The sequence below is a fragment of the Vitis riparia genome, chromosome 2, assembly GCF_004353265.1.
Source record: "Vitis riparia cultivar Riparia Gloire de Montpellier isolate 1030 chromosome 2, EGFV_Vit.rip_1.0, whole genome shotgun sequence".
NCBI classification, from domain to species: Eukaryota; Viridiplantae; Streptophyta; class Magnoliopsida; order Vitales; family Vitaceae; genus Vitis; species Vitis riparia.
Genome location: NC_048432.1, coordinates 9,595,552 through 9,622,009, shown reverse-complemented (window position 1 = coordinate 9,622,009; position 26,458 = coordinate 9,595,552). Strand labels below are relative to the sequence as shown.

The window sequence follows — 26,458 nt, the reverse complement described above, 5'->3', positions numbered from 1 at the left end:
TTATTGAACGAAAGAAGTATTAGTAGGAGTCTTCTCTTTATTCACATAGCCAAGGCTTCTTTTATCCCTAGAGGACTTCCCTTTAATAATGATTCCATTCAACATCTTAATCCCCATGTGAAAAATTTAAATTTTAGAGGCCAAGTCTTTTGTCATTCTTCTAATTTCTAAAGATAGAGAATTATTTCTCAAATACAAATTATGTTCATTCTTTATAAATTTTATCTTGTTAAAGAATTTTATTTTATTTTTTCACTTTTCAGGGCAACAATTTCATTAAGCGGATTTGCTCTTAAATTTAAGTAAGCCATTTACGACATTTATTTTTAAAGATGTATTCTTCACATTTAACTTCTTCGCTTTAATTTTCAAACTCTCCTCAAACAGGGCCTTATATAAGTCTTCCAAACAATCAAATTCACACTTAGAATTGTCATCATATTTGATATCATCCAAAGGTTCAAATCTACATTTATAAATGCAAAAAAAGCAATATAATTTTCATTTTGCTCATATTTGCAATTTTTTCTATCTCAGGATTCACCATCACTTAAATTGGCATCGCTTCGAGGGGTCTACATAGCTTTTAAATTAATTTTGGGACTAGGACAATCTATAGCCATTGTCATAGTCCTCTGTAGTTAAAACATTTATTTTTCTTATTCTTAGGGCTATGTTTGGTTCCCAAAAAATTTGAAGGAAAATACAAGGGAAAGAAAATATAAAGGAAAAGCAGAGGAAAATAAAAAGTGAAGGAAAATAAAAAAATAGATTAAAAGTTGATAAATTATTTTTTTTGTTATTTCAAACTCGTTTTATTTATTTTAACTCATCAATATAAAGATTAAATAATTTAAAAATGCATAAGTTTTTAATTAGTTTTAATCATATTTGATTTTCTTTGATATTTTTCATAAGACAACCAAACATAAAAAAATCATTTTCCTTTACATTTTTTTTCTTTCCTTAGTATTTTTCAGGAACCAAACATAACCTAGATAGCAGACCTTTTCTTTCCTTGGACCATGTAAGAATTTATCATCCGATTGAATCTTCTTGTTCCTAGATGCTCCATAGGAATCCATCACTATTTCTTTCTCTACCGGGAAAGGTTCATTCCGAGTCACAAAGAGTAAACTTTGTTTTATTTTTTATTATATATATATATATATATATATATATATATATATTGTTTCTAATGATGAGAAGAGTTTTTTTTTAGAACTTTTTATTTTTCTATGGTCAACCCTTTTTCCCTTCTCAGAGTATGCACTTTGAAAATTCTTTTTTTTTAAGCCTTCATAGAATTTCTAAACTTCTTAGTTACAAAGGCAAAATCATCAATAGTTAGAATATTCTCAATGGATATCTTAAGCTTGCTTATTTCGTTCTTAGAATCTTCATATGTTGCACTTTATGACTTCTGAGAACTAAGTAGAGACATCTTATATGTTTATTGGAAGCCCACAAATTTTTAAGTCTTACAATTAATTAGGCCCTTACTTTCCGTGGAAGTCCTTTTCCTTGACTCTTTTTTTTTTTTTTTTTTGTATTTTTATTATTATTATTATTATTATTATCATTTAATCAAAGTTGAGGAACTAATACCACACCATGTAAGTATAAATGATTTTCTTTAAGGACCTTTCCTTTCAAAATCTGGAATGATTCCACAAAATATCATTCGATTCCACCAATTCCTAGAGCTTATGGAGACTAGCAATATTGGGATCTAAATACCTTCAATAACTTATATCATATCCGTTCAAAATGGTTTCAAGCCCAATTAATTCTAAACAATTATTGGTATTGAAATTACTGTCACTTATCATACAAATTGAGTAAAATTTTTATACCTAAACAAAATACAAGTTGTCACTAGGAAATCAACCACTTTCTCTATCTCTTTGGCCATTCAATTTTTAATATTATGTCATCCACTAATTTATCAACAAAAAATGCCAAGTATAAAAGTGACAACAATTGAAGAACGATTACATTAAGACATAAAATGCCCTATAATTTACAAGTAGTTTACATGGTCTTTCCAAGAGAAACATATTGGATGCTTAAGGCAAGACATTCAAGGGTAATTCAAGATACAACTTTCTTACATATCTATATATGTGTGTGTGTATATATATATATATATATATATATATATAATATATATATGTGCAGCTTTGGCAATCTTCAGTGGATATTGAAGAGAGGATCTTGCTCGTCCTGAGGATTTTCGAGAGCCTTGATATATTTCATAAATGAAGCTGCAGCTTCTTCCCTTTCTTCTAGCTGCCCCAATTTATCAAATACCATGGCCATCAAGTGGAAAGCCTCAGCCGCCAATTCATGATACTAAGCAACCACAAGCATTGTCATCCCATTAATGACTACAATGAAATTCTCCATCATAGAACAAATGCATACAGTTACATATATGTACAAGAAGATAATACAAATGGAGAGAGAGAGAGGACATGGCCCCAAGGTATTTTAGAGGTTTTATCTTTTGACAGAGACCAACTACAATTACAAAGGGGATAACAATTAAACACGTATTCCTTTTCTGCACGAGATACCTGTTAGCCCTCAAGAAATAGTTTTGACAGTGAAATATGTGTAACTAAACAAGAAAGCATGCAAGCCCTTCTAAAATCTACTATATGCAATCAAATGTTTGTTTTATCTATGAGACTAATCAATCTGTGACTCATTGACATGGATTTTCTTGCTTTTCTTTTTCCATGTGGAACCAAATCTAATACATAGAATCATCATTGAATGCTCAATTTTTTTATGTGATATTTTTAAGTCTGAAATTGATTCTGTCATCCTAGAACATATGATTATTTGAATCCATTTTGGCTGGTCCAGGAAGAAATGCAGATTTATTTACATGCAGTGATTTGATAATCAATTCAAAACCCATGTATCCTGATCAGAGTGTAATGAGTTGACAAAAAAAAGAAGCAATAGCACTAAGGGATTGAATTTTAAAACACTCCATTAGTTTTGAGAGATTTGAAAGCACAAATCTAAAACTATGACACACATTCATGCTTTTGTTGTGTATAATTTACCATCCTTCTAAATGGAAAATGTTCTTCCCATCATGTATACAACATTGCTAGGCAGAAAGTGGTGATTGGATGTAAAAACTTCTACATTTAATGCATCTAATCACCACTTACCATATAAGTAGGTAGTAAAAAATGTGATAAAAGTGGTAGAAAGAACAGTATTAATCTTTATGAACATGGATTGTGTTTCCATGGTTTTTGTCCATAATTGTGTAGCAAACACTATGCATTAATTTTTTAAAATCTAGAATGGCTCTTCCAAGATTTTGCAAGAAAATTTGTAAGAAATAAGAAGTCTCTAGCCAAGCAGTGGCAGCTCATCGAAAAGGATGTAACATTAGAAGTTAAAACCACTGCAAAGTTGAAGTTCCTCTTATGTTTCATGGATCATCATAATTAGTTAACAAAGATGAACCTTAAGCTCAGAAGAAAAAACTACTGAATCAAGAAAAAAAGCACGTCAACATATCAACTTCCAAATTGTGGCTAAACTAAATAAAGGAGCATATTTGGACAAATCAGATTGTTGGCTGAGGTAAACTTATTGAGCTTGTTATCCACAGGTACTGCAACCAAATTGCTATTCTAAACTAGCAATGAACATGCTATCACATAAATCACATACACAAATGGGTATGAACAAAAATATCTTTAGCTAATACAAATGTGTAAGCATTCTTACTCTCAAACTCAGTTATTAACTTACCTCCAAAACTTCAAGCTCTTCAGTAGCTTGCCTTAAAGGATCCAGCACAACCTCAGAATTTTCAAAAACTGGCATCAATATTCAACAGGCAGAGAGACAACAGATTAGAAGCTTCAATAAAGGAGAAATACAGAATCACAGCACTGGTTAGCCGATTGTCATTATCACTTATTTGAATATGAAACCGAAATCCTCTTTTAAGATGTCCATGTATCCTGTGCTATTTGAACAACAATTTCATGAAACAAAAAACTATTCAAGTCATAGCTTTAGCTTTAGGTTGAAATTCAAAAATAAAAAGTGCATAAGACTTTAGTTTGATATACAATGTAAAATTGCAAATGATACACCAAAACCAGCCAAGTTCAATGGTGTTTCTGAGGCACAATGGCAAAAGCTGTTCCAATGGCCACCAACCTACATTTCAATATCAACCTACGTGACACTCAACTCCCATGAGTCATTAAGTCCAGTGTGCTGTGAACTCACAGAGGTGTATGTGAATAAAATCGCTTATAGCAGCAGACAAATAATGAGCTAAAGCCAGCTACTTAAAGATGGATGGCTACCAAATCATAACAAGTGAATTATCTGAACCTCATGAATTTGCTCCACCAATAGTTGTCATCGATGAAGTTTGATCATGTTCCAAATATCCCATCTCTAACATTGTGCACATTTATCACTTCAAGCTGTCCTTTGTGTGTCTGCATTATTGTTTTGTTAGAGTAGCAAAAACAGAGTATCATATTATAGGGTGATAATGAAGTACTGAATCTTGCTGGATCTTACCACAACCTTTCATTGCTTTAGGAAATCTCTGTTGATAGGTATTGCTTTAGGAAATATTGTAAAGATTGTTTTATCATATCATGTACAGATATCTAATTTTGGGGATTTAATCCTTGATTCATGCAAAACTATATTTGCAACATGACTTCCATAGTTTTATCCTATCAGAGTATTACTTTCTATTTCCAGTATTCCTCAAAGACCCTTGCCAATTGCCAAAAATGCTTTTCTACATGGTTGCTCAAGGAAAATGTCTATATAGATTGTCGTTATGGCTTAAATTTGCCCCTGCTAAAGGTAACATGTGTAAGTTAAAGAAAAGTCTATATGATTTAAAAAAAAGTTTAAGAGTTCCATGTGATTTATTTAGCCAACGGTTGGCTGAAGGAACACAAGGATACAAAGACAATTCAACATACCCCATCAGATGCCTAACAAGGACATACTAAAGTTTTCATATTTATCAAAGTGATTTCATTATACTAGGCCAGTGTGCATAATAAATGAAGGCACTGAAGAATTACTTAGCCAGAGATTGTGATCAAATGCATTGAGGACCTGAAACATTCCCTTAAACAGAATAAAGTTGCTAGGTAGAGGCAAGATGTATTTACATCAGAGGAAAAAACATATAAAGACAAATTTTGGGATGTGAACCTCTGGTACTCTAGTTAAATGAACTCACTGGGTTAAGATGATGAAAGCCCTTTTCAATTGATGTTGTTAAGACATTTGGGTCAAGTTCCTATTCATCCAGATAGTGGTTATCCTGCCAGTATAGTGAGTCCATTCATGCACTGTCCAAGGGCAAAGCACTTGGAGATTGTTTACGATCTGGAGGAAAAAATCTCATGTTAATTAAGCATGGATGAATAATCATTGAATCATTTTTAATTGCAAACTAGATCTACCTTGGAAAATTTTACTCTTGTTGGAGGGAATCTAGTGGCAATGAAGAGCCGCAACATTTGGTTTCTGTTAGGTCCAGTGCTGAAGTTGAGTTCAAAGCACTAGAAAATAGGTGTGCAAATTCCTTTGGTTAAGAATTCTGATCAGGGAGATGGGTGTCACTTCTCAAAATGAAAGGGAGAGACTACTTTGATCACAATCACCTACTCATAGCACAATTTAACATGACTGGGAAAACACATTGAAGGTGGTAGACATATTGCAAAAGAGAAATTAAACTCCCATCCATTTTTGCACCATATGTAAGGACTGGATACCAACTAGTAGCTATCCTAACAAGGGATACAGAGTACATCAGTGCTGCTATTTGATTGAGTTGTCTATCAGACTATGGGTACTGGTAACCATGCTGCGTGCCACTTTAAAAACTAAGCCAACTTATGTGGTGCAACCTCAGGGCTTCAGTCATACTATCAAGCCCAATCTAAGCATTATTTGCCAACTCTGGGTCTGACCTAGTTAATGTGCTTATATCCTACATTAATAATTCTATACAAAACATGAGGCTTGGCTCAAGTCATAAAGAAATGGTAAGGGGTGTGATTTTATTGGCAAAGACCAAATCTCTTAATCTTCTTCTATATGTATCAAAATACAATATTTATATATTGATATACAAGCCCTGAGCACACTCAAACCCCAGATGGCCACCCCTGCATGAGACATATGCACCTCTGGATGTGACCAAATCTCTTAATCTTCTTCTATATGTATCAAAATACAATATTTATATATTGATATACAAGCCCTGAGCACACTCAAACCCCAGATGGCCACTCCTGCATGAGACATATGCACCTCTGGATGTGACCTTGCTAAACTTCTATAACCTATATTAGCTCATAATGACTTTCAAGCTTGACTAATAGAGCTTTATAGATAGAGGTAAGGGGCCCGCTTCACTTTTGTTGTGTGGCTCTCTGCCCTACCACCCCTGCTTAGCATTCACTTGTGATATTTTACCAAAATTCCAGATGTTGTGGTATCCTAATTAATTAAGCAACTGAAAGAAAGTCTGATAAGGTCGAAGCAAATATAAGCTTCAGTGCACAAAAATCAATATCAGTAGTAAAAAGACCTTCCCTAAGAACTGAAATCAAAACCTAATGCACCAAAAATAAAATTTGTTAACATTATAATAACAATACTAATACCAAAAGAAAAGAAAGAAAGTCCACTTGCACTTAAAAAAATGTCTTATCAATACCATCAGAAAATATCAAGTACCTGAGAAACTAGGATTTGATAAATAGCATTTTGCTTCAGCAATATAGGCCCGAGCACGAAGCTCCAAACCTCCATGACCAAGAATCATCGGAAGAGCCCCCTGTACAAGGATTGAAGCCCTTTCTACATGGTTTGATCCAAGCAAGAGCCACAACTCAGCTAGTGTGAGAGTGGCTGATGCTTTGAGAAGATCCAAGTTAAATGACTGGCAAAATGAAAGGCTAGCCAATGCATACGGAAGGCCTAAAACAGCATTGCCTGATTTCTGAAGACGGGAAAAAAAGGGAAAAAACTACAATTATAGCATTTGAATAGAAGAAACAAAGGAAAAACATCTAGCAGATCTCTTCAAACAGGACTCAGACATGAAAGAGACATTGAATATTCAACTGATTCCTTCAGGGAATTCGAATGCAAATTTTATTCTTATAGATGACTAATAAAAATTAAAAATAAATTATCTCCCCTCCTTGGAGGAGCAACTTGGAGAAGAAAGTGATTATTGTAATGTTTTAATTTAAGGTCACAATCTTATAAAGTGGCATATATTGGTTGCTCCAATGGCAAAAGAGAAAGGGGATTGGCGATGAATTAACATCTCCAACACTAGTGTTTTGTTCCTTAGAAAGACCATGCACTTTAATTATTCATGGAGAAAATAGTTCAAATATAGCTTCATGAGAACTTGTTGAGGAACGTGATCCAAAGATGGAAAAACATCCAAATCCCTATCAAATAGCACAGGGTAGATGACAACTCTATTTTGATGAGTTCTCTTTATCTAGTAATGTTTAAATTTAGTAATAATTTTAAGTCATCAATATGGTGTTATGTTTTGCCAATGAAAGCTACTCATATTGTACTTGGAAGACCATGGCACTATTTTGTAAGTTACATGAATAATCAATCATGATTTTTGGATTAGTTATGATCTCTGGATTAACCAGTGTACTGAGCAGATTGATGCAAGTCTCAATATGGGTTTTAATTGTTAATATTAAAAAATACAATAGTATACACACAGTTTATATGTCTATTGGTGGTTCTTCAGGACTCATGTGAGTGTAAGAAAAGTCAATGCTTGTGGATAGATGTCCAAGCATCCCAAATGGCCACACAATGTACATTCTCACAGTATATGGATACCTGCTCATGGAGGACGTCAAGGGAGTTCTCCCTATCCCCCTTCAAACAAAAAAGATATTCCATTCCTTTGCTCAATCTAACAGCACAAGATTCAGAGTAAAGCCATCATACAAAGAATCAAAGAGAGGAAAAGATTACAAGCACTAAGCTTTGTAGGTATCTGCTGCTAAGTAGCAGCCAATGTTGCTAATCAGTGTTCTGAGTACCCTCTACATCTTTCTTAAAGACTTTGATTCCCAGTAAAGTCACATAAAATACTGTGTATCTTGATGGCCAAGGCCAAGGATCTTGACATGGCAATGCTAACAATGTTTCTTTCCAACTCTTTTTCCTTTTATATGGGTAATGTTCACCCTTGATCACAAAGGTTCCATTCAAACCATTAGTAATCCATTATTTCACAAGTTGAACAAGCAAAATAGAATAACTGTAATCACCTTTGACACTAATCAGAGTGTAGGTAAACATTATCACTCCTTTGATAGAATACAACAAGATCACATTAAAGATGCCACATTTTAATTTAAGAAGTTGCTAGATGGAAAGCTATGTGGTAAATTTAGCAGATGGAATAAATTAGCTGTATGCTAAGAAGTTTTGTAAAATGGAAAATATTGAACCTGGCCAAACTGATTTGCTGCAAGCAATGTATGAGCATGGCAAAGGCTTGCTTCTGTCTTCAGTTCCATATCCACACCGGTTACAGAGGATGCCAGAACTCCAAGTTCATCGCATACTTGTTGGGCTAGTTTCAGATGTCCCCTGCTTGTCAACATAATATTAAACAGAGCTAATGCAGTTGCAACAAAGTGGGGTCCATATACTGTGCTATCTAAACAGTCATGCAAATTGAATTTCATAACCTTACAGGTGTAAAGCACACTCATGGAGCAGCTGCAGTTTTAGTAACAGGATTCGTGACTTTGAGATGGAACAAAACTTCTCCTCCACTAGCTTAAGAGCAGCAAAGGCCTCTGTGCAGAAATGGGGGGGGGGGAGCACTTGTGAGCAAGCATGCATGAGAAAGAGAGAAGGAAAGAGAGAGAGAGAGAGAGAGAGAGAGAGTTCTTACATGTATCATAATATATATATATACGTATATAAAAGTCAACTTCCAAGAAATAATGACATTTTGTAACTTCACAAGAATATTTGAGTGGAAAAATAAAAATAGAAAAATCAAGCAAAATAAGTCAGCCAAAGGACTATTTGCATATAAAGGGCCCACTCATTCAGCAAATGAGTGCATGGAAGATAACAATTCGAAACTGAACACCATTTAACAGATACCAACAGTAGGAATTCATATTTAAATAAAACCTAAAAAAGAAATCAGGCCAACATCATGTTGGAACAGCTACCTTCAGAAACATACTAACAGGTAAGTGATTTAGTATAAACAACCTTCAATAATGCTGGGCTATGAGAAGAATGCAGCATCGTCAAAATCTTGTTTACAGCCTGAAATTTTTTTCCTTTTTTTTTTATAGGTAAAGATAGGTATGTATAAATTAATAAAAGAAACAAGTACACCAAAGTACACAAGACATATATAAGGGACACATAAAAGAAAGGTCTTAAAGGAGAAGTTACAAAAAACACCCTTACTCTCAACAAGACCCTACCCAATCCACAAAATCAATCATTGCGCCTTCTCCTATGTACATGTTAACCCAAGCTAAAGATTACAAAGAAATGAATGTTTTATCTTCTGATCAATCTATTCCTTGTTTTCAAAAGCTTTTGGATTTCGTTCCCTCGAAATTATCTAAAAAAATGCAAAAAGAAGCAACTCTCCACATCTTCGTCCTTTTCTTCCATACAAAGGAGTTATGTCAACTTAATAAAGTAACTGTATAGATATTGTCCGCTTTGAGCCTAAAGAAGCTCTCACTTCTTTAAAACGTGTCTACAAGATTAAGAAGAGTTCATACTTATATAATGTCAAGAATTTTCTCCCCTATCCAGTGTGGGAGATCACAAACACCCCCCCTCCTCCCTCCTCCTTATGTAGACACAATGTCCTCATTATATCCCATGGGATTGCAGGACCAAACAAACCCCCACATCAAGGTTGGGGATTGACTTTGATACCATTTGTAATGACCCACATCCAACCATGTAGATGTTGTCCGCTTTGAGCCCAAATGGGCCCTCACAGCTTTAAAACACGTCTACAAGATTAAAAAGAGTTCATATTTATATATCTTTAATTGAAGAAGAGACTTGCAAAAACTACACTAAATAAGGCAATCCAATAATCAAAAGTAGTTTTAGTAAACTAGTCTTTGTCAAAAATTGCTTTTTACAAAGAAAAAAGGTTCTTGTCCTTATTTTAGTGAACTAGTCTTCAAATGGAAATAAAGAAAAAAGGTTCTTGTCCTGATTTTAGTAAACTAGTCTTCAAATGGAAATAAAGTTCATCAAAACAACAGCGCACAATAATCACTTTTAATAACTTAATGCAATCGAAGTATAAACGTTTATGTTTTTTGGTGTATCAATTGTAAAGTTGTAAAAATGAAAAGACATAATATCTAATGAAAACTTTTTAACCGCTTATAATCTTAGACTAAGTAGTAGCTATCAATAGGGACCAATGGACGATGATTTCCAAGATAATAAAAAATAAATGTCAGAATGTGATAGTTAGATACAAAAGATACAAAGAAATTTAAAACAAGTAACTAAGACAAATATGGAGAGTTTTATTGAGGCCAATATGGTTCACCATCCATGAGCCTTCAAAGAACTTTTTGTGGTCAAGTTCTTTCACCGTGTTTTTGGCTATATACGAGAAGTCTTTTGAGTTAAAGCCACTAAAGAGTTAAAAAATCCCCCCAAAAAAGTTATAAATCCAATTTACTTTAAAAAAATATTTCATATGGATATTTATGACTTTTACAAATGGATAAAACTACCCACCTATTTACCTATCTTGAGTCTTATAGTAAAAGAGAAACATTTTTCTCTATAGCATCATCTTCTTCTACTGCTGCATCTCCTCAATCCTAACCAACAAGTAGGGAAATGAAAAAATAGCTTTCTCTCTAATATTAATTTGCAATTTAGAGATGAAATTATTTACACAAGTCCTTTGGTTTTGCATCATGAACAGTGTACTTCTATCTTTCTTGTACAATCATATACAGACAGTTAACACTACCTCCCTCTTACTTGGACAACCATATACAGGTTTTTATAGGCAAATATTAATCATATTAACAGCACCTAACAAAAGAGTGCACTTAAGTATACATAGTGTCTGCAAAGGCACCAAAAGGCCATACCAAGTAGGGGGACACAAAAAACAACTCCCCCACACTACATAGATCTCAGCTAATCAATAAAGTCCATCAAGGACACTGAGTAATATCTTATGTATACTCTAATCCACTCAAAAAAATTTGACATAAAAGGTTATTTGATTGCTTGAACCATTCTTTCAATATCCTCCAACGCTCGCCTATTTCTCTCTATCCATATGATCCCAAATAGGCATAAGGGAGTAACTCCCTTAGCTTTCTTCCCCTTTTTCCCAATGAAGAATCTATGCCAACTCAAGAGTGCAAACTTTACCGAGGAGTGCATTAGCCATTCTATTCCAAATAGAGCATAAAATAGTTGTCACAAGATGACTACTTCCAAGAAATAAAGGATGTGATCAACCATTTCTTCTTCTCCTTTGGAAATATAGCATCTATTCGACATCATCAATCACCTCTTTTTGAGTTGTTCCAACATCAATATCCTTCCTCACACAACTTCCCAAGCAAAAAAGTTGACTCTTGATGGAAACCAAGGATTCCAAACAATTCCGGAAGGGAACACCTTTGTACTTTCATTAGATAAATAGGAGTAGAGACCTTTAATTGAAAACATACCACACTTTGAGCTGAGTCAGACCATTTTATCTTGTATGTCCTTATCAATTGACTACAATTGGAATTTCCATAAAATAAGGCACCACCCCATCTAGTTCCTAATCATGGAGCTGTCTTGAGAAACTAGGGTTCCAACATTTCCACTCCCCTCCTACTCCCACACCTCAACTACACATGGATCTTTGGCAATGGCTATGGAAAACAAAGGAAGAAATGTCTCTCCAAGGGTTAATTCGCCATAACACTTATCCTTCCAATATTTCACCATCCGCCATTCCAAAATTTCACCCTAAAAGCACATAGATACAACCCATAAACTTAAGATGTATCCTAAATGAAAAACTTTTTATATCACTTGCATTTGGTATCCTAAACTTAAGATGTATCTTTGAATTTTAGAGAGAATTCAAAGAGACTTTTTGTGAGGATATTTGGGAGATAGGAGAAAGATCCACTTGGAAAAATGACCAAATGTATGTAAGGCTAAAAATTGTGGAGGATTGGGGTTAAGAAGACTAGATAGTCTCAATCAAGCTTTGTTAAGCAAATGGTTATGGAGGTTCTCTATCGAGTGTGAGAGCTTTCAAAGGAAGATCATTTGTGGAAAATTCAAGGAGTTGGAGGAGGTGGGGGGGTTAGACTACTAAAGTATGGAGGAATTCCTTTGGGATGAGCCCTTGGAAGGACATTAGAAAAGGGGTGGGAAGAGTTCAATGTCAGAACTTCAATCCGTTTAGGAAATGGTAATCGTACAAGTTTTTGGTGGGACAATTAGGCAAAGGACTTTAAGCTAAAAGATGTCAACCCTACTTTTTTTAGGATAGCATCCCTAAAAAATGTTATAGTTGCAGAATTATAGAAAACAGAAGGGGACGAAGGGGGGTGTTGGGAGGTTCACTTTAGAAGACCCTTCCAAGATTGGGAAGTAGAGGAGGTAACCCACTTTTTGGGATTTCTTTACCCATTAAAGGTGTAAGAAAGTGATGACACTTTATGTTGGAAAGAAGGGGAATCTTCAATATCAAGTCTTATTATTGTTCTTTAAGGATGGAGAATAATGTAGTCTTTCCTGGCAAGGAGATTTGGGGATCCTATGCTCCTCTCAAAACTTGCTTTTTTGCTTCGGAAGTTGTTTAGGAAGGAGATCATAATTGTAGATACTTTAATGAAGAGGGGATGGTAAATGGTTAACAGATGTATTCTATGTAAAGATAGTGAAGAATCAATCAATCACATTTCGATTCATCATGCCCCAAGACAAAAGAGTTATGGACCTTTTTGTTAGCCCTTTTTCGATTGGCTTGGGTATTCCCAAACTCAGTGAGAAATCTCCTCCTACAATGGAAAGTTAAGGGGATTGAAAAGAAGAAAAGAGTAGTTTGGTGTTTGGCTCTCATTTGCTTATTTTGGTGCATTTAGAAAGTGTGGAAATCCTGTATGATTTGGGGGGTGATTTAGAGGATATTGTGGTAGAAGATTGAGGCCCCAATTAGATCTGATATTTAGGTTAAATGTTTGGTTTAATTTTTATATTTCCATATTTTGCTTTCTGTGTATATGTTAAATAGGGACCCAATTATGTAAAATATACACGATTGAATATACAATTGTATTATTCTCAATTTCTACATGGTATCAGAGCATGGATTGCTCTAAAACCTTAATCAATCCATGGCTGCCCAAAAATGAGGCAGCCATGAGTCCAATCAATCAGCAACCCATGAAAAAGAGTTGGAGATAATTTCCTCCATGGGCTCAGCTGGTGCATTCGACAACTCCCCACTCCATCTTACCGTTGAAAAATAGAACAATAAAAATTACAAAGAATGGGTACATGCAATCAAGCTTGTTATTGACGAAAAGGGAAAGCTCGGGTTTCTTACCGGTAAGACTCGATGACCATCTTCAACCGATGTAGCAGCATCCCAAAAACGGCGGTCTGAAAACTCCTTCATCACCTCATGCTTGATCAACTCCATGAAGCTAGCTATCGGAAAAACGTACATGTTCATCCCGACGACAAAAGATGTGTGGGATGCGATACGGGAAACATACTTCGATGCCGAGAATGCTTCCTAAATCTTCGAACTCAAGACAGATCTGGCAAATGAAGCAAGGAGATCGAGAAATCACGGAATACTACATCGAGATGCTGGGTTTATGGCAAGAACTCGATCTCAGCTACGAAGAGGAATGGGAGTGCACGAGTGATAGTGTGCAATTCAAGAAGAAGATGAAGAACGAAAGAGTCTTCAAGTTCTAGCAGGGCTAAACCGCGAGCTTGACGACGTTAGGAGTAGAGTTCTCAGTCGCCGATCGTTGCCCTCCATCCGAGAGGTCTTCTCTGAGGTGCGACGTGAGGAGAGTAGAAGGAAAGTGATATTGTGGGAACATATCACTTCTAGGCCCGAGGCTTCAGCACTTGTAACCCGTGGGCCTCACGTTGGATCTAGCCCAAGACAGTCTAAGAGGACTTATTATGAGCATTGTAAAAAAACGGGTCACACTAAAGACACTTGCTGGACTTTACATGACGAGCCCGCGGATTGGAAACCCAGACAACCCAATAAAGCCCATAGTCATCAGGCCTCCACCGAAACCCAGGCAAACAAAACACCCACAGAAAATCATCAATCAGCTTCTAGTGTGGGGTTTAATTCCGACCAGTTTGCGAAATTATATGAGCTTTTTTCTAATTTCCAAGTCTCTGGTAATCTTCTACTACTCTGTCATCTGGTTCTTTAGCCCACAAAGGTACCTTTCTGACAGAACTTGGAACCACGTCTCATATTTCTCCCTGGATTATTGACTCTAGTGCATCTAATCATATGACTAATGCTCATCATTTATTTTCTACATACTCTCCTTGTGCTAGTAATTTAAAAGTAAAAATTGCAGATAGTACTTTATTCCTAGTTGCTGGCAAAGGGAGTATTAGTATTTCTGAGTCTATTACTCTCAACCCAATCCTACATGTTCCTAATTTATCTTGCAATTTAATGTTTATTAGCCAGTTAACTAAGCAGTCTAATTGCTCAGCTAAATTCCTACCCTCTCATTGTGTTTTTCAGGACCTATCATCAAGGAAGACGATTGGCAGTGCTAAGGAAGTAAGGAGCTATATTACTTCGATAAAGCTAATGTGAGTGGATAATGTCCTCCTACTGTTTGTAATTCTGCATCTAGTCCTAGGGAAAGTGAACTTTTGTTGTGGCACAAAAGGATGGGTCATCCTAGTTTTCAATACTTGCAACATTTATTTCCTTCACTATGTTCAAATAAAGCTTCAAGGGATTTTCAGTGTGAAGTGTGTGAACTTGCCAAACACCATATTGCATCTTTTCCTAAATCTAAGTATAAACCATCCATACCATTTACTTTGATTCATAGTGATCTATGGGGACCCTCACATACCCCTAATAGGACCCATAAAAAATGGTTTATTACTTTTATTGATGATCACACTCGCCTATGTTGGGTATATTTGTTGACTGATAAAACTGAGATTCGATCAATCTTCATGAACTTTCACTCTATGATACAAACTCAGTTTCACACCAAAATTCAAATTCTTCGTACTGATGATGGTACTGAGTATTTCAATCACTCCTTGAGCACTTATCAACAAGAAAATGGTATTATCCATCAAAGTTCTTGCGTTGACACCCGTCAATAAAATGGGGTTGCATAACAGAAAAATAGACATATTCTTGAAGTTGCTCATGCCTTGTTGTTTCTCACATGCCCTCACATTTTTGGGTTGACTCCATTTTGACAGCCACATACCTTATTAACCAAATGCCTAGTCGAGTCCTATCTTTTGTCACCCCTCTCCAGAAATTCCAAAAGTTTTTTCCCCATGCTAGACTCGGTGCACATCTTCCACTTCGTGTCTTTGGGTCCATTGTGTTTGTTCACGCTCACACACCAAAGCAGAACAAATTGGATCCCAGAGCACTTAAATGTGTCTTCCTTGGCTACCCTTCCACACAAAAGGGCTACAAATGCTATGACCCAATTTCACAAAAGCTATATGTTAGCCTAGATGTTACATTCTTTGAGCATACTCCCTACTACTCGCTTCAAGGAGAGTCTATGAGTGAAGCTAGACCACCCTTAACCTTAGACTACCTCGATGTTGCTGTGTTCAAATCCACTCCATACCTTATATCTACCCCTTCGCCTAATACAGAAGGACGCTTGAACTCAGGGGGAGATACGAAAATACAAACAAATAGGGAAACACTTGTCTACTCAAGGAGGCCAAAATCGAAGTCCAATGAGAGACTCACCTCCGAAGCACTAAAAAAGTCAGAACTGATGATAAGTTAAACCCCTCAGGAGTCTGGCTCCAATTCTGATCGGGTAACAGATGACTTACCCATTGCTCTTAGGAAGTAACCTCGTTCATGTACTCTCCATCCTATCTCAAAACTTGTGTCTTATAATGTTCTTTTTGCAAAGTGTCATGCTTTTACAACTAACATTGATAGAATCCAGATTTCTAAAAACATTCAAGAAGCCTTGGAGATTCCAGAATGGAAAGAGGCAGTGATGGAAGAAATAAGGGCATTGGAAAATAATGGGACTTAAGAAGTGATGACTTTGTCAAGAGGTAAGAAACCAGTGGACTGTAAATGGGTATTCACAGTGAAATACAAGGCGGATGGCACAGTAGAACGATACAAAGCCCGTCTAGTTGCAAAGGGGTTCACTCAGACCTATGGCATTAACTACACCGAGACATTTGCATCAGTGGCAAAGCCGAACACTATACAAGTTTCTTATCCTTGCCAGCAAACCTAGACTGGCCACTCCATCAGTCTGATATCAAGAATGCCTTTCTAAATGGTGAGCTAGAAGAAGAAGTGTTTATGACGCTACCACCAGGGTTTTGTAAAGAAGAAGAAGAAACCAAGGTATGCAAATTGAAGAAATCTCTGTATGGTCTCAAGCAATCTCCAAGAGCATAGTTCCATAGATTTGCAAAGGTAAAGATCTATACAAATGCAAATTGGGCAGGATCAGCATAAGATAGAAGGTCTACTACCGGCTATTGTGCCTATGTCTGGGGAAATCTAATGATATGAAGAAGTAAGAAGCAGAGTGTAGTAGCCAAAAGTAGTGCTAAGGCTGAATTCAGAGCAATTGCATAAGGTATGTGTGAAGGACTATGGTTGCAGAAATTGTTGGAAGAACTACACATTACAGTAGAGCTCCCCATCAAACTCTATTGCGACAACAAAGCCACCATTAGTATTTCTCATAATCTTGTTCAGCACAACAAGACCAAACATATAGAAGTGGATAGACACTTTATAAAGGAGAAAATTGAGAAGGGGACGATTTGCATGACTTATATCCCTACAAGGGAACAATTGGTAGATATATTCACCAAGGGGTTACAGAAATCTAGCTTTGAAGATTTTATTTGCAAGTTGGACATGATTAACATCTATGATCCAACTTGAGGGGAAGTGTGGAAATCTCATATGATTTGGGGGGTGATTTGGTGAATATTGTGGTAGAAGATTGAGACCCCAATTAGATCTGATATTTAGGCTAAATGTTTGGTTTGATTTTTATATTTCCATATTTTGCTCTCTGTGTATATGTCAAATAGGGACCCAATTATGTAAAATATACACGATTGAATATACAATTGTATTATTCTCAATTTCTACAGAAAGAGGGCAATCGAAGGACTTTCGAAGATAAAGAGCTCTCCGACTAAAGTTCAAAGAACCTATTCTTTCGCACACTTTTTGAGTAGTCTAGGGATTCTTTGGAATTGGAGTTCCCCTCTATGTTGAATTTCCTAGATAATCTTTATTGTAGTTAGCGTTGCTTTGTTTGTTAATGTAGAACTTCTTTGTTTGAGGTGTGCTTTGGGTTGTTTTAGTGTATACTGCCTGTATACGTAGGGCATGCCCCCTCTTCTTTGGTTCTTCTTGATACATGCCCTTGTTATCTATAAAAAATAATTTTACTTTGTTAGCCTTTCAACTGTTCTCAAAGTTGATAGGTAATCAATAGCAACTTATTACCCAAATCTTGCATGGTGAAGACACTAAAAGTATATTATCTAAAAACAAAATTAGGAAATCATTATCATTGATTCTTTACGTAATTGCTTAAGTTGGTATTCATGCTTAATAACTTGTGTTGATATTCATGTTTATATTTACGTTCCATAATCTTCTTTGACATAAATAAGAAATTAAGGTGTTCTAAATAGGTACTTTATGAATCAAAAGGATGAATTTGATGAAAAAGAAGTTTATGCACTTGTGGTTTTCAGTCTGCTGAAACTTAAAGAACTTCATATTCAAGGAGCCATGTAGGAAGTTGACGTACAATGGGAGAAAGTCCATCAGGGATACACTGAAAAATGTCAAATGAAGAAACACATACTGAAGAGCCTTAATAGAACATTGAAAAATAACAACATTTAGAATGGTAGTCATTAAGTAGGTGTGAACAAGCAGCTACTTTTACGGTACTTGGACATAATGTAGGCAAAAAAATAAAATATTGGTTCAAGAACAATTCCAGCACTCAAGCGAAACCATCTTCAGGCCCTCTTCATCTGAAGAATTTGTAAGTATATTCTGGAAATCCTAAGCACCAGTCATACTTTAAAGTCAGAGGTGAATTACTTAATAAATATGGTTTTCTAATCATATTTGATTGTTTGATGCCAAAAGAACTAATTTGATGATTCGGATTGTAATGGTGCAATCGATGGGACAGAGGTGAATTTATTAATACATATGATTTTCTCAATCATATTTGATTGTTTTATTCCAAAATAACTAATTTGATGATTAGGATTGTAAAGGTGCAATTGATGGGACACACATTCCAGCCATTTTTCCAATGGATGAGCAAATATCATTTATTGGATGGAAAGAACATTGCAGCCCAAACATGCAGTCAACGTGCTCCTAAAATAAGGATATTTAGCACCAAACAGACAGAAAGGTACTGCCTTCCCGATTTTCATTTTGTTAATCAAATGAGGGAACCCTGAGTTGTTTAATCTGGCCCATGTTATCGAACATGCTCCAAGTGCTCAAAAGGCAAGATGTTTAGTTTTATGTCAACTGCTTAATTATCCATACAGAAAACAAGTAGACAGAATAATTGCATGCATGGTTATGGATGACTTTATTAGGCAACATGCAATTTCTAATGAAAAATTTCAAATGTACAATGATGATGAAGCATGTACCTGATCAAGAATTGAATGTCATATAACACTAGTGGGTAGATGTACCTAATAAGAGAGCTTTGCATGATTGCATTGCTAGTCAAATCAGGGTAGATATTGATGTGTGCTCAAGTATTGGATTAAATTTGGTATCTCTCTAAAGTTTGTAATTTGAGCAAATCTGAGTGCCTTATGTTTAGAATGTGTGATTTTGAACCTTTCTTATTCATGTCATGTTGGTAAGTTTGGACACCTTATGATGCTGGTCAATTTGAATTCCTTGTATCTATTATTCATAATTTTACTAAGTACTTGTTTTGTTGCATTTTACAACATTTTATAAGCAAATGGGAGTATCGCCATGTAAACAGAAAAAAAAATTAAGAAATAAAATTTCAGAAGTGTTATTGTCAAGTCAAATATTAAGTACTTTTAACAGCTATTGTCACCAGACATAAGTTCTCAAAATTTAGTGACCACACACCAGCAAATCTCTTTACAAAATGTTTTCTATGATTAGACTATTCAGACAGGACTTCAGTAGAAGTTATGAATGTGCCAAATGGGCCCCCAAAACTCCAAGTAACAAACAAGTTCTTGGAACAATCCACCTTTTAGAAGAGATGCAAGGCTAATTAAGAAGCATTCAAGAATTTAATCTAACCTCTGTGTCCTTTAAATACTGCTAAATGTTGGATAAGCATTGTATATGCTAAAGCAACATCTTCTGAGCTGAAGAAGCCAAGGAAAGGATTAATCATGTCAAATAAGATAGTGTGGAGGAAAAATAGTAAAGCAAATCTCAGAATTCATACCAGGACGCATAAATCTCATGATATTTTATATCATAATTACCTTGAAGCATTGGCAAAGAAAGTTGCATAAACCAGTGCATTGATTCGAGCAAGAGGGGCACTGAAAACAAAAGGGAGAAAAGGTGAAAAGGAGCATCAATTAAACTAGGCAATTCCTCATACGAAGTTCAAGGATAATGATCAGCCGTAATTGAACATAGTAAAAAGCACCAAAGGATACCATGAAATCCCAAATACACCTGACCAAGAAGCAATAAGAATGAAACCTTAAAGGTATTTGAGGGGGTTAACAACAGTGTAGATGCATCTGTGTTTAGTGACAAAGCATTACAAATTCCATCCACTTCTTCTATATGATAAAATTAACATAATACACTAACACAATCTCAATAGTTACTTAGATTGGAACTCTTAACCAACATAAACAGCCTCATTGGACCCTGATTGACCCATAAATGATTTAGGCCTATCCCATTACAAAGCAATGAAAATCATTACAACAAAAGCCCAAATTCTAGAATTTGAAAAAAAAAAATGGCCAAAAGACCTTTTAGAGAACAAACTTCAAACACACACCACACACACGCAATATGCAAGATTGGAAAAATTATATGAGATCCTTCCTCAATGGTGACTTAGAAGAAGTGTGCATGGAATTTCCTTTAGGTCTTGAGACTAAGACAAACATTAACAAAGTTTGTAAACTTTAAAAAATAAAAAATAAAAAATAAAAACCCTATATGGTTTCAAGAAATCTCCTCAAGCTTGGTTTGATTTTTTTACCTAGGTCATAAAGAAGTTTGGTTACTCCCAGTGTCAATCTGATCCTACTCTGTTTGTAAAACACACGGTTGAGGGAAGAACTACTATTATCAACGTTTATGCGGATGACATAATCCTAGCCAAAGATCATGAGGAAGAAATAGGCAAACTCTAGAGTTTTGTTTTCTCTTTGAGTTTGAAATTAAAGACCTGGGGAATCTTAAATATTTTCTTAGGATGGAAATTGCTAGATCAAAAATGGGTATTGCAACCTCCCAACGTAAGTATGTCCTAGACTTCTTGAAGAAGACTGGGATGCTTGATTATAAACTTGCAGACACACCTATGGACTACACTACTAAACTAGAAACTATCGAAGGAAGTGCTCCAGTGTATAAAGGGAGATATCAAAGACTTGTAAGGAAACTCATCTATCTTTCTCACATAAGACCAAACATTGTTTTTTCAATCAGCATGGTTGGCCAATTCATGAACAATCCAATTGAAAAACATATGAAAGTTATGTATCATATTCTAAGATATCTCAAAATTACTTCAAGAAAGACACTCTATTTCAAAAGAACGTAGAAGAGAAACATTGAAATTTTTCCAGATATAAACTAAGTTGGCTCCATGATTGACCAAAGATCAACCTCAAGATATTGTACCTATGAATGGAGGAATCTGGTTACTTGACAAAGTAAGAAATAGTCTGTTGTAGCTCGGAGTAGCACAAAAGCAGAATTTAAAGCTATGGCACATGGAATCTGTGAGGGAATGTGGTTAAAGAGACTCCTACACGAGTTAAAAATTAATAGAAGATTCTATGAAGAAGTTTTGTGATAATCAACTTGTTATAAGTATCACTAAGAACTTAGTTCATCATGATCAAACAAAGCATGTGGAAATAAATCATCATTTTATCATTGAAAAGATAGAAGAGACAATTTCATTGGTTTACACTCCAACAACTCTCCAAACGACAAATATCCTTCTTACCAAGGCACTTTCTAGAACCAACTTTGAAGACTTGAGATCCAAGCAAGGAATGATCAACTTTACAACCTAACTTGTGGGACGTGTGGAAATCCTTATGAAATCCAAAATACACAACTGTGTGCATAATTGTGTTACAACTACAGTTGTGTTATAGTTGTATCATAGCTATGTCATAGTTATGATATAATTGTATTTCAACTGATATAATTATATTTCCTATTCTAATTTTATTTCCTAATTTTATGACTTTCTCTCCTAAAATCAAGGATTAGATTTCTTTTATAAGGCAAATGGCCTCAACCATTCATGTATAAATATCGATACAATAATTAGTTTGAAAATAAGAGAAAAAGAAATAAGTATTTTTTTTTCTCCCTCAAATTTCTTCATAAAAAGTTTTTTTTTTTTCTTCTTTTTTTTTGGATATGTAAAAGCAATTGTATTAAAAATGCCTCAAAAACACCCAAAGTATACATGATGTATACTACTAGGCCAAAAAAAAAAGGAGATATACATAAAAATAAAAAAAACAAAACAATACAATACTCTCGTCTTACTTACAACCCAGCTAATCTATAAAATTAAATTAAATTAAAAAAAAGACAACAAACTAGACCCAAAATGTACCCTAACCCACTTCAAAAACATGTACATAAAAGAGCGTAAAATAACATGGTACATCAAATCAGAATCTTCAAAGGCTCATCAATTTCTCTCCTTCCACAAGGTCTAAAATAAAAACAAATGAGCTTCTTTTTAGGCCTTCTTTCTTTTCTTACCAACAAAGGCATCTTGCTAGGTAAGAAAGGCATCCTTGATTGAGAAAGGCATTACTCACTATACATCAAAAAGGGCAAAGATAACCCTAGCATGATTACATTAAGACAGTTAAGGAAGAGATGGTTTGTTGACTACTTTTCACCTTTACACAAATAGCATCTGCTTGGAAAACACCAACCCCTTTCCAAGCATTTTAGTTGATCCAGAGTTAGAATTTTTTCCCAAATTGCTTTCCAAGCAAAAAAAAAAAACTGACTTTCATCAAGACCCAAGGATTCCACACAATGCTTGTAGAGAATCCTTTTAGAAAGCAACTTGCTAAAGAGGAGCAAAAGGATTTAACTGCAAAGGTGTCTCCCTTTAATACTACCAAACCATGACATCCTCAACACCTCCTATGATCACTTGCCTTAACAATCTTCTAAGCAACTCTTCCACCTCTCCCAATTCTCAATCATTTATTTGTCTTGTGGACATTGGATTCCACCAACCCACTTCCTCAACTTGTTTCTGCATTTGGTCTACCCAAGCTTCTTTATCAATGGCTATTAAAAACTGTAGAATGAAGAAGAACTAGAAAGTAAGAGAATAAATTTCTTCTTTAATCTCAATTTGTACATACCCACATATTTATACAAATACTCCTAGAACAAAAAATAAAAACTTTCCTAACCTAATTCTATCAAATCCCCTTGATTACGGGATTGTTCTAATCCTCTCCTTAATTATAAAAATATGTAGTTATAATCTTTTTTAATTACATTCTTCCACACTCCCCCTCAAGCTAGTGAATAGATATTTTTCATTCCCAACTTGGATACACTTGCTTAAAACATTGTACTACTTAAACCTTTGGTAAGTATATCTACAAGTTGGCAGTCAATAAATACATAAGGAGTATAGGTCAACCCACTATCTAGTTTCTCCTTAATAAAATGTTTGTCTATGTCTATGTGTTGTCAAAGGACAACTTGATGTTCACACTTCTTTTTTCCTTATTTTAGCCCACACTTGCTATCCACACTTCTTTCCTTATTTTAGCCCACAATTGTTTCCTTATTTCTCCATTTTATTATTCTATATAGTTAGCATACATTATTTGACAGATTATAGTTTACATGTATAGGGCTAGAATCATGCGGGAATTTATTTGCTTTTATTTGCTTTCCATGTATAGCATCCTTGTAAAGTCTATATATAATATACAAAACTCAAGGCCAAGGTATTCGGTCATTCACACAATATTTTGACATGGTATCAGAGCAAGGTTGCTAATTTTTCTTCCCTCAAATTCTTTTCTGTCTTCTCGATTTCGGAGGTGCCTCTCGTGCCTTTCGGTCAAGTCTGTATTGATTCGTGCTGCACCCAACCACAACCATTTTTCTCAGTATTTCTATGGCTGTCGTGGGTCAGTTTTCTTCTAGGATTTTTTTTGGTCCATCCTTTTGTCTCGAGTTCTATTTATTTTCTATGGATTCCGCATCTCTGTGTGTTAAGTTTACAGGCACAAATTATTCTACTTGAGCATTTCAGTTTGAACTTTTTCTCAAGGGAAAAGACCTTTGGGGTCATATTGATGGCACGGATGTTGAAAAACCATCCACTTTTGACAAATCTCAGGATGTTGGGTCTTCTCCTTCATGGGCTATGCTTGATGCACGCATCATGTCTTGGCTTCATGGTTCAGTGGAGCCCCATATTGTCACCCACTTGCGGCCCCATCGCTCCGTTCAATATATGTGGGCTTATTTGAAGAAAATTTATCATCAGGATAACGATGCTCGTCGCTTTCAGTTAGAACATGCGATTGTCATGTTTCAACATGGTAGTCTTTCCATCCAGGACTACTACTCGGCATTTCTGACTCTTTGGCATGAATATGCTGATTTGGTTACAGCGGATGTTCCTATTGCCGCTCTCTCAACTATTCAAACTATTCACGTGACTACCCGACGTGATTAGTTTCTTATGAAACTACGTCCGGAATATGAATCTGTCTGCTCCTCTTTACTGAATAGATCTCCTGTTCCCTCTCTTGATATTTGTTTTGGTGAGTTACTTCGCGAAGAGCAACACCTTAGTACTCAAGCTATTCTGGAGCAATCTCATGGCAATTCCGAGACGACGACTGTAGCTTATTGTCACAGGATGCTTCAAATGACCCTCCTCATGGGCTTATATAGGAGGAGGGAAGCTTCTAGAAACTCCTGGAGCCATCTACACTAAGCCATTGGTGGGAAGAGTGTGGAAGGTTCTAGAGATGCCTAGAGATATCCACACATCTCTACACTATGGTGGAAGGCATGAGAGGAGTCCAAGGCTTTCTAGAGACTTCTAGGAATCTCTTGTATATTCTTGTACATAGGGTTGTACATAGAATAGGGTAGGATGTTCTAGAATATTCTTGATTTGTAAGGAACCCTTTAAGGTTCCAGAGAGTTCCCTTGGTGCCTATAAATAGGTGAGGGCCTCATTTGGCCAAGGCACCACCCAAATCACTTCCTAACCAAGCAAGTGAGCATCCAAGCACTTGTAAAGGTTTTCTTGAGTTAGTGAAAGCCTCCATTCTTTCAAGAGTTGCCTACCAAGCTTCTTAAGCTTTTGAGTCGCGAGTGTCTTAGCCGAGCGAGCTAAGCATTGGGGAGCAAGGCTGACTTAGCAAGATCAAGCGTCTTGGCTTGTCTAAGTGCCGCACGAGCTTAGTGAACGACTAAGTCCGTGACATTATGCTGCCCAAGGACGCGGACCACCTATGCATTCTAAAAACTTGCAGTGTTTCTACTGCAAGGAATATGGGCATATTGCTGCCACTTGCCCTAAGAAGTTTTGTTCTTATTGCAAGAAGAAGGGTCACATTATCAAAGAACGTCGTATTCGCCCCCAGAATCGTCAGGCCCAAGCATTTCAGATTTCGGTTATTGTCCCTGTTGTAGCAACTTCTGCAGCACATGACTCTCCTTCAACTGCATGCTTTGTTCCTACACCTCCTTGCACCAGATTACTGCACCCCAGAAATGGTGCAACGTATGTTAATTTCAGCATTATCAGCAATGGGGTTTCAAGGTAACAATTCTACTCAACTCTGGTACGTGGAGTCGGGGGCCTCTAATCACATGACTAATAATCCCACCGCTTTGTGTCATGTTCGGCCCTACGCTGGTCAATCTTCCATTCAGACTGCCAATGACAGCTCTTTGCCCATAGCTGCTAACGGCGATGCCTCTTCTAAGTTCACTGATGTGTTTCTTGCTCCTCAGCTTTCCACAAATCTTATTTCTGTTGGCCAATTAATTGATAACAATTGTGCTATTAATTTTTCTGGTAATGGTTGTGTTGTGCAGGACCAGGTAATGGGGAAGCCGATCGCGAAGGGACCTAAAGTGGGGCGTTTGTTTCCACTATTTTTACCTATTCCAGATTTTTCTCCACTTTCTTCTATTAAGCCTTTTGCTTGTAATAATGTTTCAGATCTTAGTATGGTATGGCATCGTCGTTTAGGCCATCCCAATACTCAGATCTTATCTCATGTATTGAACTCTGATTTACCTGGTAATAAGGATCGTTCTTCTTTATCTCTTGAGTGTGATTCTTGCAAACTTGGTAAAAGTAAAACTCTTCCCTTCCCTTTGCATGCAAGTAGAGCATCTCACTGCTTTGATCTTATCCATAGTGATGTTTGGGGACCTTCCCCGGTTAGTTCATATGAGAAATTTAAATATTATGTGACTTTCATTGATGATCATAGCAGATTTACTTGGGTCTACTTTCTTCGCTCTAAATCTGAGGTCTTTCGTACTTTCACTGAGTTTTTAGCGTATGTTGACAATCAATTTTCTACTTCTATTAAGACACTATGCACAGATTCCGGTGGTGAGTATTTGTCTACTGAGTTTCAAGCATTCTTGGCTTCTAAGGGTATTATTCATCAACGTTCATGTCCCTCTACTCTTCAACAAAATGGAGTTGCCGAACGCAAAAATCATCATCTTCTAGATGTGGTACGTACTCTCTTGTTAGAATCTTCTGTTCCATCCATGTTTTGGGTAAAGGCTCTAAAAACTGCTACTCACTTGATTAATCGTTTA

General features: G+C 35.9%; 1 protein-coding gene across 3 annotated transcripts in view; it reads right to left on the bottom strand.

Annotated features, from left to right (window-relative positions):
• Positions 1 to 1,914: 1,914 nt before the first annotated feature.
• LOC117927538 (anaphase-promoting complex subunit 5-like) overlaps positions 1,915 to 26,458 on the bottom strand; it is a 72,158-nt gene continuing 47,614 nt past the window's right edge. For all 3 annotated transcript variants that reach the window (XM_034847093.1, XM_034847086.1, XM_034847102.1), the window contains 7 exons: positions 19,873 to 19,932; positions 19,682 to 19,749; positions 8,789 to 8,894; positions 8,541 to 8,682; positions 6,775 to 7,039; positions 3,787 to 3,854; positions 1,915 to 2,355 (listed from right to left, as the gene is read on the bottom strand). In XM_034847093.1, the coding sequence (XP_034702984.1) occupies positions 2,194 to 2,355; positions 3,787 to 3,854; positions 6,775 to 7,039; positions 8,541 to 8,682; positions 8,789 to 8,894; positions 19,682 to 19,749; positions 19,873 to 19,932 (871 nt within the window). In that variant the 3' untranslated portion in view covers positions 1,915 to 2,193. The remainder of the gene's footprint in view (positions 2,356 to 3,786; positions 3,855 to 6,774; positions 7,040 to 8,540; positions 8,683 to 8,788; positions 8,895 to 19,681; positions 19,750 to 19,872; positions 19,933 to 26,458) is intronic.